The 16,844-nt window shown below is 37.4% G+C and overlaps 2 protein-coding genes across 2 annotated transcripts; both read right to left on the bottom strand.

The window, feature by feature from the left end:
* Window positions 1-100: 100 nt before the first annotated feature.
* On the bottom strand, window positions 101-12,341 carry polr2c (RNA polymerase II subunit C). The gene is made up of 9 exons (XM_067436159.1): window positions 12,125-12,341; window positions 9,264-9,313; window positions 9,043-9,111; window positions 8,896-8,948; window positions 8,670-8,798; window positions 8,544-8,595; window positions 8,281-8,449; window positions 727-801; window positions 101-363 (listed from the first exon to the last, which is right to left on the bottom strand). Exons 1-9 carry the CDS (start codon window positions 12,208-12,210, stop codon window positions 219-221), a joined length of 828 nt encoding a protein of 275 aa, XP_067292260.1. The 5' UTR covers window positions 12,211-12,341; the 3' UTR covers window positions 101-218.
* Window positions 12,342-12,634: 293 nt separating this feature from the next.
* coq9 (coenzyme Q9 homolog (S. cerevisiae)) lies at window positions 12,635-16,405 on the bottom strand. Its single transcript, XM_067436157.1, has 9 exons — window positions 16,294-16,405; window positions 15,547-15,748; window positions 15,305-15,440; window positions 15,084-15,226; window positions 14,143-14,227; window positions 13,902-14,006; window positions 13,648-13,803; window positions 13,463-13,516; window positions 12,635-13,076 (listed from the first exon to the last, which is right to left on the bottom strand). The coding sequence occupies exons 1-9, from the start codon at window positions 16,373-16,375 to the stop codon at window positions 13,041-13,043; spliced, it is 999 nt and encodes a 332-aa protein (XP_067292258.1). The 5' UTR covers window positions 16,376-16,405; the 3' UTR covers window positions 12,635-13,040.
* Between the last annotated feature and the right edge of the window lie 439 nt (window positions 16,406-16,844).

Raw genomic sequence — 16,844 nt, 5'->3', positions numbered from 1 at the left:
ACAGAATGGCCTCTTCAAATATTTTTTCAAACAAACCCTGCCCTCTGGTGTTCATAGTGTTTCCCCCCCAACATTGTGCAACTTATGAAATGAAACTACACAATGTTTTAATGTGTTTATTATTCATAGAATTCTCCATCATAACAGATTTCATGCAAAGAAACAAAATAACAGCTGAAAAAATATATCTTCCCAAAAGCATGATCCAAAAAAGCCGTTTAGTTAATGGTGAGCACATCACTTTGAATTTCGTGGCTGAGCTGTGTCTGCAGATCACTCAGTTTCTTCTTAAGCACAGCAAAAGCCGACATGACGATGGTCTCCGGCCGAAGTGAACCGCAGGACTCCACATTGTAATAGAACCTAGATGGAAAAATTAAATAAATCTTAATTTGTGTTGACATTCTTTAAAAAAAATATTCTATTGCACAATTTTCTACAATTTGCAAGACCATGATGCATATATACAATGTCAATTAAATTTTTTGAATATTATTAAAAATTTGAGGAATGTGTTGCTTTTAATTTATATTTTGTATATAAAATCACAATATTGCTCTAAGGCAACAAACACATTTAGGCAATTCATAATATAAAACAGAATATTGGTTTTTGTGTATTATTAAGTTGTCTACATTTTTAAAATATTGAAAATGTGCAACAGAGGGACAATTATTCTCATGCATATATCCTTTTGCAAGCATGTATGGATTTAAACTCCCTTACCTTTCCGGCTTGCCGTTAGGATCATACGGAGCTTGAACTCCATCCTCTTCGATTTCTGAATATTCACTTTTAGGCCTGACAATCGAACAAAGGTACAGAATTACCTTTTTTTGACAAGACCACACAAAATTATATTTAAAAATAATACAACATATGAATGGCCAGTAAGAAACATTTATGACTGGTAGATTTTCTCAACTAATTTATCTAAATAAATATTATAGTGAAATATTATTAATATATAAAATAGAAAAGTTATTTGAATATAATAGAAGAAAAAAAACTATCAATGTTGAAACAGTTGTGTCAAATTTTTTAGGATTCTTTGATGAATGGATTTAATTTATCTGAAATATAAACCTTTTGTAACATTATAAATGTCTATACTGTCACTTGATCAATGTAATGCATCCCAGCTAAATAAATGTATTCATTTCTTTAAGTTCTTTCCCAAAAAATTATTAAATTAAATTCTTACAGATCCAAAACCTTTAAATGGTAGTACAATGTTACAAAAGCTTTTTATTTCAGATAAATACTGTTCTTTTGAAATTTCTATTCATCAAAGAATCCTAAACAATTTTTTACACCACTGTTTCAACATTTCTATTAATCATAAATGTTTCTTGAGCAGTAAATCATCATCATAGAATGATTTCTGGATCCACAAGGATCATGTGACACTGAAGGCTGGAGTAATAGTGAAAATTCAGCTTTGCATCACAGGGATAAATGACATTTTAAAATGTATTCAATTAGAAAACAGCTATTTTATATTCAAATAATATTTCAGCTTTTTTGTATTTCTAATAACATAAATGCATTCTTGGTGAGCAGAAGAGACTTTAAAAAAAAAAAAAAAAAAATCTTACCGTTCTAAAACTTTTGACCAGTTGTGTATGTGTGTTTTATATATATATATATATATTGATAAGGATATATATATATATATATATATATATATATATATATATATATATATATATATATATATATATATATATATATATATATATATATATATATCCTTATCAATTGATTAACGATTAACTGATAATTGGCTATTTTCCTAAGAATGTAAATTTCTCATGGTATGATAGTGTCTTTAACATAAAAAGCAAAATATTGCTTATATAATGAATAAAAATGCATGTTATTGCTCAAATTATGTTTTATTGTAACAGTTGGGATACAGTGCAGATAATTTATAGTAATACATTTAGTTCCGTTAGAGAACAGACAGTACAAATAAAAAAATGCACGTTTCTGCTTAATAAAGCATGATCCAACGAGTGTCGAACCACAAACACAGCAGGAGTCGGATCTCGAGCGGACAGACAAGATGATCGCAAAAGATTTGGTTTCTAAGTAAAATGTAAAAGCGCATATTTTAAGTGAGTTTGTCATTGTGTGTTGTTTTTCATAAAGAATAATAGGCTAATGAACCCACAGTTCAAGCAACCCGCCCCCGAATCGGCACTAATTCTAATCCGAAACTAAAATCTGCTTGGCCACACTGTCATTTCTTGTGTGCGAGCACCGTCTCGTTTTCAGTTCATGCATATGGAAGCTTAAAGGTGCACTAAGTAGTATTTTTGCAGTAAAATATCCAAAAACCACTAAGCCAGTGTTAAATATTTTGTTCAGCCGACTGTGTCCCGTCCTGTCATAATAAAAGTCCTGGTACTCACGAGCCGTGTGTTTGTATAACAATCGCTCCAGCGGCCATGCTCAGCTCCACAACACTCGGTCCTGCTCTGCTTTACCAGGGTGTCCGCGGGGTTTTAAAAAGTATTAAATCAAAATTGTCAAATTTAAGGCCATTAAAAGTGTTAAATGTGGTCTCAGAGGTATTATTTTTTCCAAATTAGGTATTATTTTTTCAGACTATCAGGTGTCCTATTCTGATTGAAATTCTATCTACGTTCGCGTTAGTTCGTTTAAATATGGGATTTAGCATATCTGGGCACATAATCAAAGATCTTTCGTCTCCGTCTCAACGCATGTTTGATGCTGACGTCATATTCAGTGGTCGTTCGGCATCACCTCAGAACACTGCGCGCTCAACAGAAGTGGCTGGCTTATGTTTTATTTTAGACTTGCTTCAAGGCATATCTTCAACGACTATCCTCATAAGAGCAATGTTAAATGATTTATATAAAGTCTAAAATGAACAAAAAGAGTTGTGAGAGAATGAGGCGCGATCCATAGACAGTATATAAACAGTGAGATCCGCGTGTCTGTCTGCTCTTAAAGGGACAGCAGCCAATAAAGCTTCCTGTCAGTAAAGTTAAAGAACAAAGAGAACAGAGAAAATGACTCGCTGCTCTTGACTAAATACCTTTGGTAGCTTTAATAAGGATTAACTATTTAATTTATAGTTTATGCAGTGCAGACTGCACATAACTTTGATAACTATTGCATTTCTGTATATTTCCTAACTGTTCAGACAGGAAGGGCAGGAGTAAACATGACATTTATTATGGGTTTATGTTAGCATTGTTTTAAGTTTACTCAAATTAAAAACTGTTAAATTTTTGAAGCCTAATAATAAAAAATGTAAAATAAAATAAAAATCAGTAGCTGTATTAATATCAGTAATACTGGCCTTCATTCATAAAAAGATGTCATTTAAACAAATATACTGTCTTTATGTTGTTTCTACATTAATTTGATTAACTGTGAAATTATTATATAAAAAAATATATAAAAAACGTACAAAAACATTTCTTTTTTATTGCGACTAATCACAGAAAAAATGTGATTAATCGATTTTAAAGTTTTTAATCGATTGACTAGTTTTTTGTATTTTGTTAAATTCAACAACTTATCACAGTTATAGAAATGTAATATTTGGCTCAGGTTTTGTTGTTGGAAAAAAAACACTAAATAATTTAATTGCTGAATTACCAGTTATTAATTGAAATCAGATGTGTATGCAGTAATGCTTCTCCTTAACCAACCTTTGTGAATGTTGAGATGTATTTTACTGTGTCTGAATGATAACTTATAACAGATTTCCTCCTGTCGATTCTGTCGATTTCCCTCGTGTCGATTCTAAATATTCTTTTTTGTATGTTATATATGTCAAAATCTGTGTAAATAATAGAAAGGTCGCTGATTAACACTTGCAATTCAGTGTGGTGATGGTTTTAAAAAATATTCTTAAGGTAGTAAAAAAGGTATTAAAAAGTAGTAAATTTAACTTAAGGATTGCTGAATATACCCTGTTTACACTACAGTAGCGTTAATAACTGCATCAATGAACATGATTTCTGCCCGAGTCCTATTTTCCACCGGCTGTGAGGTGAAGACCATATGTCCCAAGATTCTCACCCATGGCGTCATCAAACCGTGCCTTTGTTTAGAATAGGCACCCTCCAGTGGACGGAAAGTTGCATAGTGCATTTAACTTTCATAGGAATTCATTGAAAGCAACCGCTTTGCTCCGCTCCGTTATTAATGGCCGAGCAACAGTGCGCATGTTCCTTTCAGTTAGATAGAATTAGTGATTTAAAAGCCCAGTCGGTGATACCGGTATTACCGGTGTTGTCACACGTTCATTAAACAGTGAGAAAATCCCTAACATTACAAATTCCAAATGGGTAGTCATGAGCCCCTTTCACACTGCACGTCGGACCCGCAATATTCCCGGAACATTGCCGGGTCGCCTTCTGTGTGAAAGCAACCACGTCCCGGCATTGATTACCGAATTCGACCCGGGTCGGGGACCTAGTAACATTGCAGTATTCGACCCGGGATGAGCGCTGTGTGAAAAAAAGCCGAAACTAATGCCGCAACGTGTGCGTAGTTATCGTGCGACTCCTAGAGCTTGTTTTTTCAATAATACAACCCTGCAGTGCCAGAAGAGCTAGTCGGTGTTTTAAACGCAGGGAGTGTTCGTATAAAAAAGAAACTGAAATTAAACAAGCAGAAATGTGTGCAAACTGGACACAAGTCGAGACCACGGAGCTCCTTACTATCCGCGCTGAAGCTGAGATCGCTCGCCATTATACGTCACATCAGGATGTCACGTCTCAACTCGACCCGGGACCGTTAAGCGTTGTGTGTGAAAGCGCACATATTACGGTATTTCGCTGGCAGTGTGAATGGACCAAATCTAGCGGCCCGGGAACAAATGCCGGGTCGCATTATCCGTGTATTTGCCGGAATCGCAGTGTGAAAGGGGTTATGGTCGCTCGAGAAGGGATATTATATCCTGGCTCTGAAATCCCTTACTATCAGTGGCGCTAACTGGCTTCATATCTTTTTCGGTCATGCCGCAAATCCTCTGAGTAATGCCCTTCTGTTGTCTCATACTCGCCTTCCCACCACAGCAGCGATTGTACATTGTGAATGTGACAGACTTCCTCGCTGCAACACGGCTAAATGCACGTTAAGAAGGTGGTATCTTTACGAACTTGTAGAGCTGTACTTAATCGTAGTATCGCAAAGTTTACAATGGGCGTCTTTGTCATCATTAATTATTTGAAATGCTCCCACACTCCACTCTGTTTTGACCGCTTCATGTTTGGTTTCTTTTTTGCCGCCTCAAGTTTGTGTCGGGTCTCTCGCCCCCCCGCAAGAATCTCGTGTAACGTACATATATATTTACACACAGTGCCTTGCGAAAGTGTTCGGCCCCCTTGAACTTTGCGACCTTTTGCCACATTTATATAAAACTGTAATTTTTTTGTGACGAATCAACAACAAGTGGGACACAATCATGAAATGGAATGAAATGTATTCAATATTTCAAACTTTTTTAACTAATCAAAAACTGAAAAATTGGGCGTGCAAAATTATTTGGCCCCTTTACTTTCAGTGCAGCAAACTCTCTCCAGAAGTTCAATGAGGATCTCTGAATGATCCAATGTTGACCTAAATGACTAATGATGATAAATAGAATCCATCTGTGTGTAATAAAGTCTCCGTATAAATGCACCTACACTGTGATAGTCTCAGAGGTCCGTTTAAAGTGCAGAGAGCATCATGAAGAACAAGGAACACACCAGGCAGGTCCGAGATACTGTTGTGGAGAAGTTTAAAGCCAAATTTGAATACAAAAAGATTTCCCAAGCTTTAAACATGCCAAGGAGCACTGTGCAAGCGATAATATTGAAACGGAAGGAGTGTCAGACCACTGCAAATCTACCAAGAGCTGGCCATCCCTCTAAACTTTCAGCTCATACAAGCAGAAGACTGATCAGAGATGCAGCCAAGAGGCCCATGATCACTCTGGATGAACTGCAGAGATCTACAGCTGAAGTGGGAGACTCTGTCCATAGGACAACAATCAGTCGTATACTGCATAAATCTGGCCTTTATGGAAGAGTGGCAAGAAGAAAGCCATTTCTTAAAGATATCCATAAAAAGTGTCATTTAAAGTTTGCCACAAGCCACCTGGGAGACACACCAAACATGTGGAAGAAGGTGCTCTGGTCAGATGAAACCAAAATGTAACTTTTTGGCAACAATTCAAAACGTTATAGTTGGCGTAAAAGCAACACAGCTCATCACCCTGAACACACCATCCCCACTCTCAAACATGGTGGTGGCAGCATCATGGTTTGGGCCTGCTTTTCTTCAGCAGGGACCGGGAAGATGGTTCAAATTGATGTTCCCATGGATGGATGGAGCCAAATACAGGATGGAGCCCAATTTTTCAGTTTTTGATTTGTTAAAAAAGTTTGAAATATCCAATAAATTTCGTTCCACTTCATGATTGTGTCCTACTTGTTGTTGATTCCTCACAAAAAAATTACAGTTTCATATCATTATGTTTGGAGCCTGAAATGTAGACACACACACTCACAGGTCCTTCCCAAATAGTTAGCATGTGATAAAAGTTCATTATTTTCCATAATGTAATGATAAAAATTAAACTTTCATATATTTTAGATTTATTGCATACCAACTGAAATATTTCAGGTCTTTTTATTGTTTTAATACTGATGATTTTGGCATACAGCTCATGAAAACCCAAAATTCCTATCTAAAACAATTAGCATATGAAAAGTTTCTCTAAACGAGCCATTAACCTAATCAACTAATTAACTCTAAACACCTGCAAAAGATTCCTGAGGCTTTTAAAAACTCCCAGCCTGCTTCATTACTCAAAACCGCAATCATGGGTAGGACTGCCGACCCGATCCTGTCCAGAAGGCCATCATTGACACCCTCAAGCGAGAGGGTAAGACACAGAAAGAAATTTCTGAACGAATAGGCTGTTCCCAGAGAGCTGTATCAAGGCACCTCAGTGGGAAGTCTGTGGGAAGGAAAAAGTGTGGCAAAAAACGCTGCACAACGAGAAGAGGTGACCGGACCCTGAGGAAGATTGTGGAGAAGGACCGATTCCAGATCTTGGGGGACCTGCGGAAGCAGTGGACTGAGTCTGGAGTAGAAACATCCAGAGCCACCGTGCACAGGCGTGTGCAGGAAATGGGCAACAGGTGCCGCATTCCCCACGTCAAGCCACTTTGGGCTACAGAGAAGCAGCACTGGACTGTTGCTCAGTGGTCTAAAGTACTTTTTTCGGATGAAAGCAAATTTTGCATGTCATTCGGAAATCAAGGTGCCAGAGTCTGGGGGCAAACTGGGGAGAAGGAAATGCCAAAATGCCCAGTGCCCAGAAGTCCAGTGTCAAGTACCCACAGTCAGTGATGGTCTGGGGTGCCATGTCAGCTGCTGGTGTTGGTCCACTGCGTTTTATCAAGGGCAGGGTCAATGCAGCTAGCTATCAGGAGATTTGAGCACTTCATGCTTCCATCTGCTGAAAAGCTTTATGGAGTTGAAGATTTCGTTTTTCAGCACGACCTGGCACCTGCTCACAGTGCCAAAACCACCGGTAAATGGTTTACTGACCATGGTATTACTGTGCTCAATGGGCCTGCCAACTCTCCTGACCTGAACCCCATAGAGAATCTGTGGGATATTGTGAAGAGAAAGTAGAGAGGCTCAAGACCAAACACTCTGAATGAGCTTAAGGCCGCTATCGAAGCATCCTGGGCCTCCATAACACCTCAGCAGTGCCACAGGCTGATCGCCTCCATGCCACGCCGCATTGAAGCAGTCATTTCTGCAAAAGGATTCCCGACCAAGTATTGAGTGCATAACTGAACATAATTATTTGAAGGTTGACTTTTTTTGTATTAAAAACACTTTTCTTTCATTGGTCAGATGAAATATGCTAATTGTTTTAGATAGGAATTTTGGGTTTTCATGAGCTGTATGCCAAAATCATCAGTATTAAAACAATAAAAGACCTGAAATATTTGAGTTGGTGTGCAATGAATCTAAAATATATGAAAGTTTAATTTTTATCATTACATTATGGAAAATAATGAACTTTATCACAATATGCAAATTTTTTGAGAAGGACATGCATAGCCAAAGCTTTTGAGTCACCTGCCTTTGCATACACATGAAATGTATCATAATACACTGTGAAATTTTCTGGGGACCACTTAGGACCTTTTGGAGCACACCAGTTTGAAAACTCCTTGCCCATATGCAAGTGATTTACTCGCACTGTAGAGTGTTGAAGAATCATACCATTCCTGTGGAAGTGGGTACACCGTGTGTCTCAGCGCATTGTCCGGGTCATACTCAAACGCCACCCCTGCGGTAGGATTCCATTTGGCGTGTTCCTTGCCAAAACCCTTTTTAGCGTATGCTCTGAGACGCAGCTCCTGGCCCTTCCGCAGCTTCACCAACAGGATGTCTGTAGAAAAACCCCAAATGATGAATGTAAATACATGGGAGTGATTATAATTAGAAAATACAGAAAATTAGAAAGAGAATTAAGTTTGACCCACCATCCTGCTCTACGTAGTCATTGGGATCGTTGTCTCGACTTCTAGATGTTACCTGAAGAACAAGATCCAGCCCGTCAGAAAACTACAGTGTCTGGATGTGAGTTTGTGAGGAGAATATATACATACTGGGATGACTCGAGGGTTATTGGACAGGAGATCTCGTGAGGTCACGTGTCGCGTCTGATCCTCCGTACATCTTACGTCAAGCGTGAGCTCAACCGAACACTCTGGACAGAAATCATCACATGTGCAGTCCTAATGGGAATCCAGAGAATGCAAAACATTATGTTCCACTTCTATACAATTAATATTCATGCAGACGCAACAGCATTTAAGAGCTTAATGCACTTACTCGGGAGTACTGCATCTTGTCAACAATGTCATCGCTTGTGAGTGGAATTAACCCTATAAAAGATGAGCCAGATAACTTTGAGAGACCACAGTTAGCATTATAAGAAGAATGAAATGAAAGATTTGGAGAGATTTTAAACATACGCACCCACTCTGTGAGCGATAAACTCATCATGGAGCACAGAGGAGTTGGCATCGATCTGAACCCAATCGATAGCTGGCAAACAAGCACATTACATCAGATTAACAGGTTTAAAAGACAAAGCACATAATGAAATCAAGTAAACACATTGTTACATGAACTTATTTGTATAAAAACTATCTAGAAGGGCTAAATGAAAATGGAGACTGAGATGGTTTGATCCTCACCGATGGTTGGAACTTCTGACATGAACACACGACGAATCGAGTTTGCCACCCTGAAAAAATAAATAAAATACACCATTATATATAGATATATATATACACACACACACAACATTTAATAGTAGTGGGTACTTCCTATGAACAAAAAGGGTGCAAAAGGGGCCTTTTTTGACGAATGAGCTAAAGTAAGTCGAAAAAAGTCAATGACAGGTGCTTAACTTCCATAAACTTTTGACCATTATAGGTCTAAGAGAATATATACATATACATATATATATATATATATATATATATATATATATATATATATATATATATATATATATATATATATATATATATAGTGAGGAAAATAAGTATTTGATCACCCTGCTATTTTGCTAGTGTTCCAACTTGGAAATTTATGGAAGTGTCTGAAATTGTCATCGTATGTGCATGTCCACTGTGAGACATAATCTAAACCAAGAAAAAATGAAATCACAATACATGATTTTTTAACTATTTATTTGTATGATATAGCTGCAAATAAGTATTTGAACACCTGTCTATCAGCTAGAATTCTGACCCTCAAAGACCTGTTAGTCTGCCTTTAAAATGTCCACCTCCACTCCATTTATAATCCTAAATTAGAAGCACCTGTTTGAGGTCGTTAGCTGCATAAAGACACCTGTCCACCCCATACAATCAGTAAGAATGACTCACTGATCAGTGAATGACTCACTGAACTACTAACATGGCCAAGACCAAAGAGCTGTCCAAAGACACTAGAGACAAAATTGTACACCTCCACAAGGCTAGAAAGGGCTATGGGGAAATTGCCAAGCAGCTTGATGAAAAAAGGTCCACTGTTGGAGCAATCATTAGAAAATGGAAGAAGCTAAACATGACTGTCAATCTCCCTCGGACTGGGGCTCCATGCAAGATCTCACCTCGTGGGGTCTCAATGATCCTAAGAAAGGTGAGAAATCAGCCCAGAACTACACAGGAGGAGCTGGTCAATGACCTGAAAAGAGCTGGGACCACCGTTTCCAAGGTTACTGTTGGTAATACACTAAGACGTCATGGTTTGAAATCATGCATGGCACGGAGGGTTCCCCTGCTTAAACCAGAACATGTCCAGACCCGGCTTAAGTTTGCCAATGACCATTTGGATGATCCAGAGGAGTCATGGGAGAAAGTCATGTGGTCAGATGACACCAAAATAGAGCTTTTTGGTCATAATTCCACTAAACGTGTTTGGAGGAAGAATAATAATGAGTACCATCCCAAGAACACCATCCCTACTGTGAAGCATGGGGGAGGTAGCATCATGCTTTTGGGGGTGTTGTTCTGCACATGGGACAGGGCGACTGCACTGTATTAAGGAGAGGATGAACGGGCCATGTATTGCGAGATTTTGGGGAACAAACGCCTTCCCTCAGTAAGTGCATTGAAGATGGGCCAAGGCTGGGTTTTTCAACATGACAATGATCCGAAGCACACAGCCAGGATAACCAAGGAGTGGCTCTGTAAGAAGCATATCAAGGTTCTGGCGTGGCCTAGCCAGTCTCCAGACCTAAACCCACAGAGCTCAAACTCTGTGTTTCTCAGCAACAGGCCAGAAACCTGACTGATCTAGAGAAGATCTGTGTGGAGGAGTGGGCCAAAATCCCTCCTGCAGTGTGTGCAAACCTGGTGAAAAAAACTACAGGAAACATATGACCTCTGTAATTGCAAACAAAGACTACTGTACCAAATATTAACATTGATTTTCTCAGGTGTTCAAATACTTATTTGCAGCTGTATCATACAAATGAATAGTTTTTTTTAAAAAAAGCATACATTGAGATTTCTGAATTTTCTTTAAAAAAAAAAAGTGTCTCTCACAGTGGACATGCACCTACAATGAGAATTTTAGACCCCTCCATGATTTCCAAGTGGGAGAACTTGCAAAATAGCAGGGTTTTCAAATATTTATCTTCCTCACTGTATATGGGTATGTGTGTGTGTGTGTGTGTGTGTGTGTGCATATATATTCATTCTTTTTATTTGAATTTTAATTATAAATATTTTTAATAAATATTAAATTAAGAGTTAAAATATTCAATTTTTTATCTTTATGGTTTTAGTTTGTCATATACGTTACCAGTCAAAAGTTTGCAAACACTAACACTTTCTTTGTAATTATGTTATGATGTTTAGTTAATTTAGAGCGGGTGAGTGAGTTGCCAGACATTTTTTGCTGCACGGCCAAGGGGTCGGAGAGTAGGAGACGAGACATTTTTATGTTTTTGAAAGAAGTATCTAATGCTCATCAAGCCCGCGTTTATTTGATCAAAAATACAGTTATATTGTGATTTTTTTATTTAAATATACTATAAAATAAAAATGTGGTGAAAATAGAATTTTCAGCACCATTACTCCAGTCTTCAGTGTCACATGAACCGAGTATCATAACGGATTATCAAATCAACCTAATAGTGACAGAAGAATGGAGTAATGCCTGATGAAAATTATATATAAAACATCAACTCTTGGGATTTGTGCGGCTCTAATGCTTTCAAATCATCATTACAAATCAATAACATTATGGTACTTGGTATGGTTCTTGCAAAATGCATATACGATAGTTTTTACATGTTGCTCCGCTGCATTTAAAAATATATTTTTGTTAGCGATAATAACTGCCTTCACGTGCTATCGGAAATGTCTTACCACTTCTGAAGTCGTCATTACGAGCTCAGTGCAACCAAATTTTGACCTTCGTGTCCATATTTTTAACTAGGGAACTAGATCATTACGATAGCAGGTGAAGGCAGCAATAATCAATATCCCAATGTCATCAATACACTTGCTTTAAAATGCTAAATGATCACATCACTCACGCGAGATCCGTGTTCTCGATCACAAATTTCACATTCTCGTCCGTCAGCTCCGTGATTTTCACTGTGGGCTGGTTGGCATACGGCATAATGAAATTAAGCTCAAGATTAAGCCGATAATAAATAAATGAACTATATGCTCGGTCCGTTGTTCATTCAGTCATGCATCGAGCGCCTCTTCAGCACAATAACAAACGACAGAAGCTCATTGGTCACTGTTCCGTTAGCATCCGGATCACTGTAGTACCATTTCCGGTTAGACATATTAAAAGTCCTCAAAATCGTCTTGCGTCAATCTAGAATAAAAGTCATATTGAAACTCAGACTGATACATTATTCAAATCGCTAACTAATTAAGTTGTTGTGATATCTCAAAATAACATGTTCACTACAGTTATGATTACTACTAGACCATAATATTTATTGATATGGAATATTTTAAAACATTTAGAGTTGATCATTATCTGCAACCTGCAACATAAAAAAAAAAAAAAAAAAGACTGACTGACACTGTTCTGTAAATAGGTTAACCTTTATTTCTTTTAATGAGGGACTCGCCAATGAGTCAGACAAACCGTATGAACATAGGGCTCTCAAATACAATTTACATTCACATTCTTTCTTTTTACAGACGCAGTGAATGTGGCAGCAGAATGCAATGCCTGAACGGAAAGCTGGCTCCTCATTGGGCTCGGGTTAAGATACAAACAGAGGTATTACGTATGGCACAGCTGACCCATTTAAAAGTGCTAAGGGTGTGATCATCGACCCTGTATCGTAACACTAACACTTTCTTTGTAATCGTGTTATGATGTTTAGTTAATTTAGAGCGGGTGAGTGAGTTGCCAGACATTTTTTGCTGCACGGCCAAGGGGTCGGAGAGTAGGAGACGAGACAAAACAGGAGCATCAGAAAAGACTCATCGTCTCTGGTTCATCCCTGTTAGATTCTTCAGCTGTAAGAGAAGAAAGCTTACCATTTAAAATTAAATAACAAAATTGATAAATAAAATATTATGGTTCAAATTTGTAATGTTCTAGCATTAAACAAATAACATCAACATATTTGTAATATTTCATTTTAAATATAAAATAAATATTTACCAAATTAATTCAAATAAAAAGTATATATTTTAATAATTATTCATTTATTATACCAATTTGTATTTTGTTGTATTTATCATGTATTATTTCAATATGTATTATTATTAATAAAAATGTATAATTAATATAAACATATGCCATCAATGGCTGCAGAGATCTGCTTGTTCAAATGAATGGCCAAACTATCCCTTTAAGGCTAATGTATTTCTATCTGCTCATTGTATTTTAGCATGGTTACCGTAATTGCAGCTCCCATGAGTCCCTGAACCACGGCTTCTCCTGTGGCTTGCACCTAAACCAAACAAAGATTACCCAGTACATTAGTAATAACATTTGCTGATCACATTTTGGGAGCGAAATAGCAACAAAGCAAAAAAAACAGTTTTGTATTTTAATAGTTATGAAAAGCAAGACCACATTAACCTGTTTAGCCGTGTTTGCCATGTTAACTACATCGTTTATGCGATTGTCGAGGAAGGCCCACGTCTCTTCAAAGTCAGGAGACGAGTCCTGCAGCATCACCAGCTCTGTGGTGTTATAGATCCCTGTCAGTGCCGCCCGCCGTGTGTACCAGTTCATCTAAAAGACACACAGAAGGATTTGCAGACCAAAGCAAGGTGGATTTGCAGACCAAAGCAAGTGGGAAGTTACCGGGCGAGATCAGAGAAGCCACTCACGTCTGTCGAGCGATCGCCTGCGTAGTACCAGATGTCATCCACCATTGTGGACAGGTGCTTCAGGCTGTCGGGGATGTTGTGTGGCAGTAGCAGGATGCTCATTGCCTGCAAAGCCAAAAAGACACAAACACTGTCTCTCTTCTTACTTACTTTCATACCTTCTTATAAATTATTACTTATTAAAGACTGAACATTTAAAGTTTAGGTTGAGAGGGAGAAGTCTGCATGAGGCAGCTGATACCTGGGGCCACGTGTCAACGTAAGGAATCAACATCCGCAGTCTCGTCTCCACTGCGTCTCTCAGAAACTCTGACGTTTTCTTTGATCTAACAGAAAAATATGTGGAGGTCTTAGTTAAAACAATTGAAACAATTATATTTATTATTATTTATCCACACAACATAATATAATATTTTTATAATAAGCATTTATGTATTTATTTAGGATTTAACACCATATTAGCAGCAATGACTATTCAAAAATAAACAGTATTTCAATTTTATAAAATAATTATAATTACAATATCACTTCAATACATTGTTTACAATAATTTAACAATTTGTATTATAAGCATTTAAGCAGAGTATGCCTGTAATTTCAATTACAACAACAAAACTCAGTTTTGCATATTATCATTTACCCAAAATAATGATAAATAAATGCATCCAAGATATTATACTATAATATATGAAGGAGACAAATTTGCATAACTTAAATAAACGACAATAATATAATGTAACATAAAATTATTATTTTTTACATAAAAACTTGACTTACAGTCTACAACAAACAACAACAAAACACTGCTATTATTATTTACCTAAAAATATTGTAAATAAATAAATCCACGGTAATATTATATAATATATGTAGCTATAATACATCTGTACATAAAAACTTAAAAATTCACAACAATATAATACTGTAATATTGCATTTTATGTCATAGAGCAAAATATTTGCATAAATATTAAAAAATAATTTATCTCTTAAAAAATTATATATAAAAATTCCACATAAATTAATCTATTAAAAAAATCAACACAAGGAGATTTTAGTTACTTTAGACTTAGTGTCATTGGCATTTGGCAAGTAATAACAGGGCTGCACGATGAAATCCATATCTCACATCCATAAATTGTGTTTCTCAAGTATATTAAATAATGAATAATATCACACTCACTCCGCCTGGCCAAGCTGGACCTGGTTATGTTGCTCTGCCATTGACTCTGCAAGCTGGGCGTTACACTGTGCAACGAAATGCAGGACCAAATCTCCGGCTCCATTGTTAAACATCCCAGTGGAAGCTGATGACAGGCCAAGAGTCTGAATCACAAAGCATATCCTGACTGTTATATTGTCTAATAATACCTGGATTCAATACTGGAGCATTAAGAAACAAACCTCTGCTCCAGATGCGATGGCCTCCACAGTCCAGCCGTGCTGCGGAACGAACTCCAGAGCCGCGGTCAGAATGCGAATTTGGAGCTGCTCTTCAGTCTCATAGTCTTCGCCGTGTTCACCACTCTGATCTTGGAAACTGAGATGCCAAATGGACAAAATTCGATTTAATGGCAGCAAGGGCTGAACCATGCATGAGGGAATTTAACTCAATTCTTATATTTCATCAGGTCTGGGGCTCTGACCTGGTGTTTGGCTGGCCATCTTCTGAAGATTCTCCCTGTGCTGAAGCAGATGAGCCCTCTCCAGCTGTGTGAACATCATGGTAGGATGGAGGTGGTACAGATGTGCCGCTTTTAGAGTCATCTGCCAGTCGTAACAGGGTGGCACGATGGAATCCACGTCTCACATTGATGCACTGGGAACCGGCTGTGCCTTGAACTGCAACTTTAATTGTGCATAATTTAATATATGCAGAAAAACAATCCATAACTAATCCTAAAACATTGCAATGCAACAATAAAAAAAAAAGGTTTGCACCACTGAGCCTTCAGTTTTTTTATGCATCATTCATAGAAGTGAAAAATATCAAACAAGGGTTAATATTGTATCATGCATTTGTATTCCCAACTTAGCACAGCACTGCAACAACAACAAAAAAACACATCAGGAAAAGCTGATCTTTATGTAAAGCAAAAGCACACGTTTCAGTTCATGTTTAGCATTATTATTTCAATACGCATTTTACATTTGACTTCAAATGTTGTGAACAGTTGAAATGGATAGAACTGTTTGCTCAGCAATCCTGCCCTTCATGGTCACCTTCTCTATTAGCTCAGCTGACTTACATTTGCCTTACTTGGAAGCAGGCAGAACTATTTACAAAATACACCCTCGGCAGCTGTCACGTGTGACTACCGTCAACTTTTTAAACATAAAGATTGTGGACTAAAACGCTAATGCCCGAAGCCCTCTCACTTTCCCCCGCTTACCTTTACCGAGACCCCGCAAGGCCCTTCCAGCTCTCAGTCCTCTAATAAGCGCCGCCATATCCAACCACAGTGGACTACGCATGCATGGTACATGATAGCAAATGTTGTCGACAATAACTGTTGCTAAATATTTTCTTCCTCTAGGGGGCTCTTGGTGGCCCAAACAGGGCATTCCGCCATTGAGCCACATTTAAATATAAGTACTAGTGTTGCACTGTCGGTATTTGCATACTAGGAAGAAAATTAAATCAAACGTCTATACATTGAAATGTATTAGAACTTGACACAAAAAAATATTTATTCGCCTCAGTAGTCTTTTTAAGTGTATTACATATAAATAACCATAAACGACGATGATTGGCCAACTGTAGTGAGCGCGGAGAAAAGTATCATATACCAAGTGACAAAGCCGATAATTAATACTTATAATGTGACTGTAGGGAATTTTAATATCTATTAAATTGATAAAATACTCTAAAGAGTTAAAATATGCTAATCGTTTTTAATATCCAATGTACTGTTCAATCACATAATTTTTTTGGGTCACTGCC

This window comes from Pseudorasbora parva, chromosome 25 (genome assembly GCF_024679245.1).
Source record: "Pseudorasbora parva isolate DD20220531a chromosome 25, ASM2467924v1, whole genome shotgun sequence".
Classification (NCBI taxonomy): domain Eukaryota; kingdom Metazoa; phylum Chordata; class Actinopteri; order Cypriniformes; family Gobionidae; genus Pseudorasbora; species Pseudorasbora parva.
Note: the sequence above shows the minus strand (reverse complement) of the source record. Positions and strands in the feature narration are given on the sequence as shown.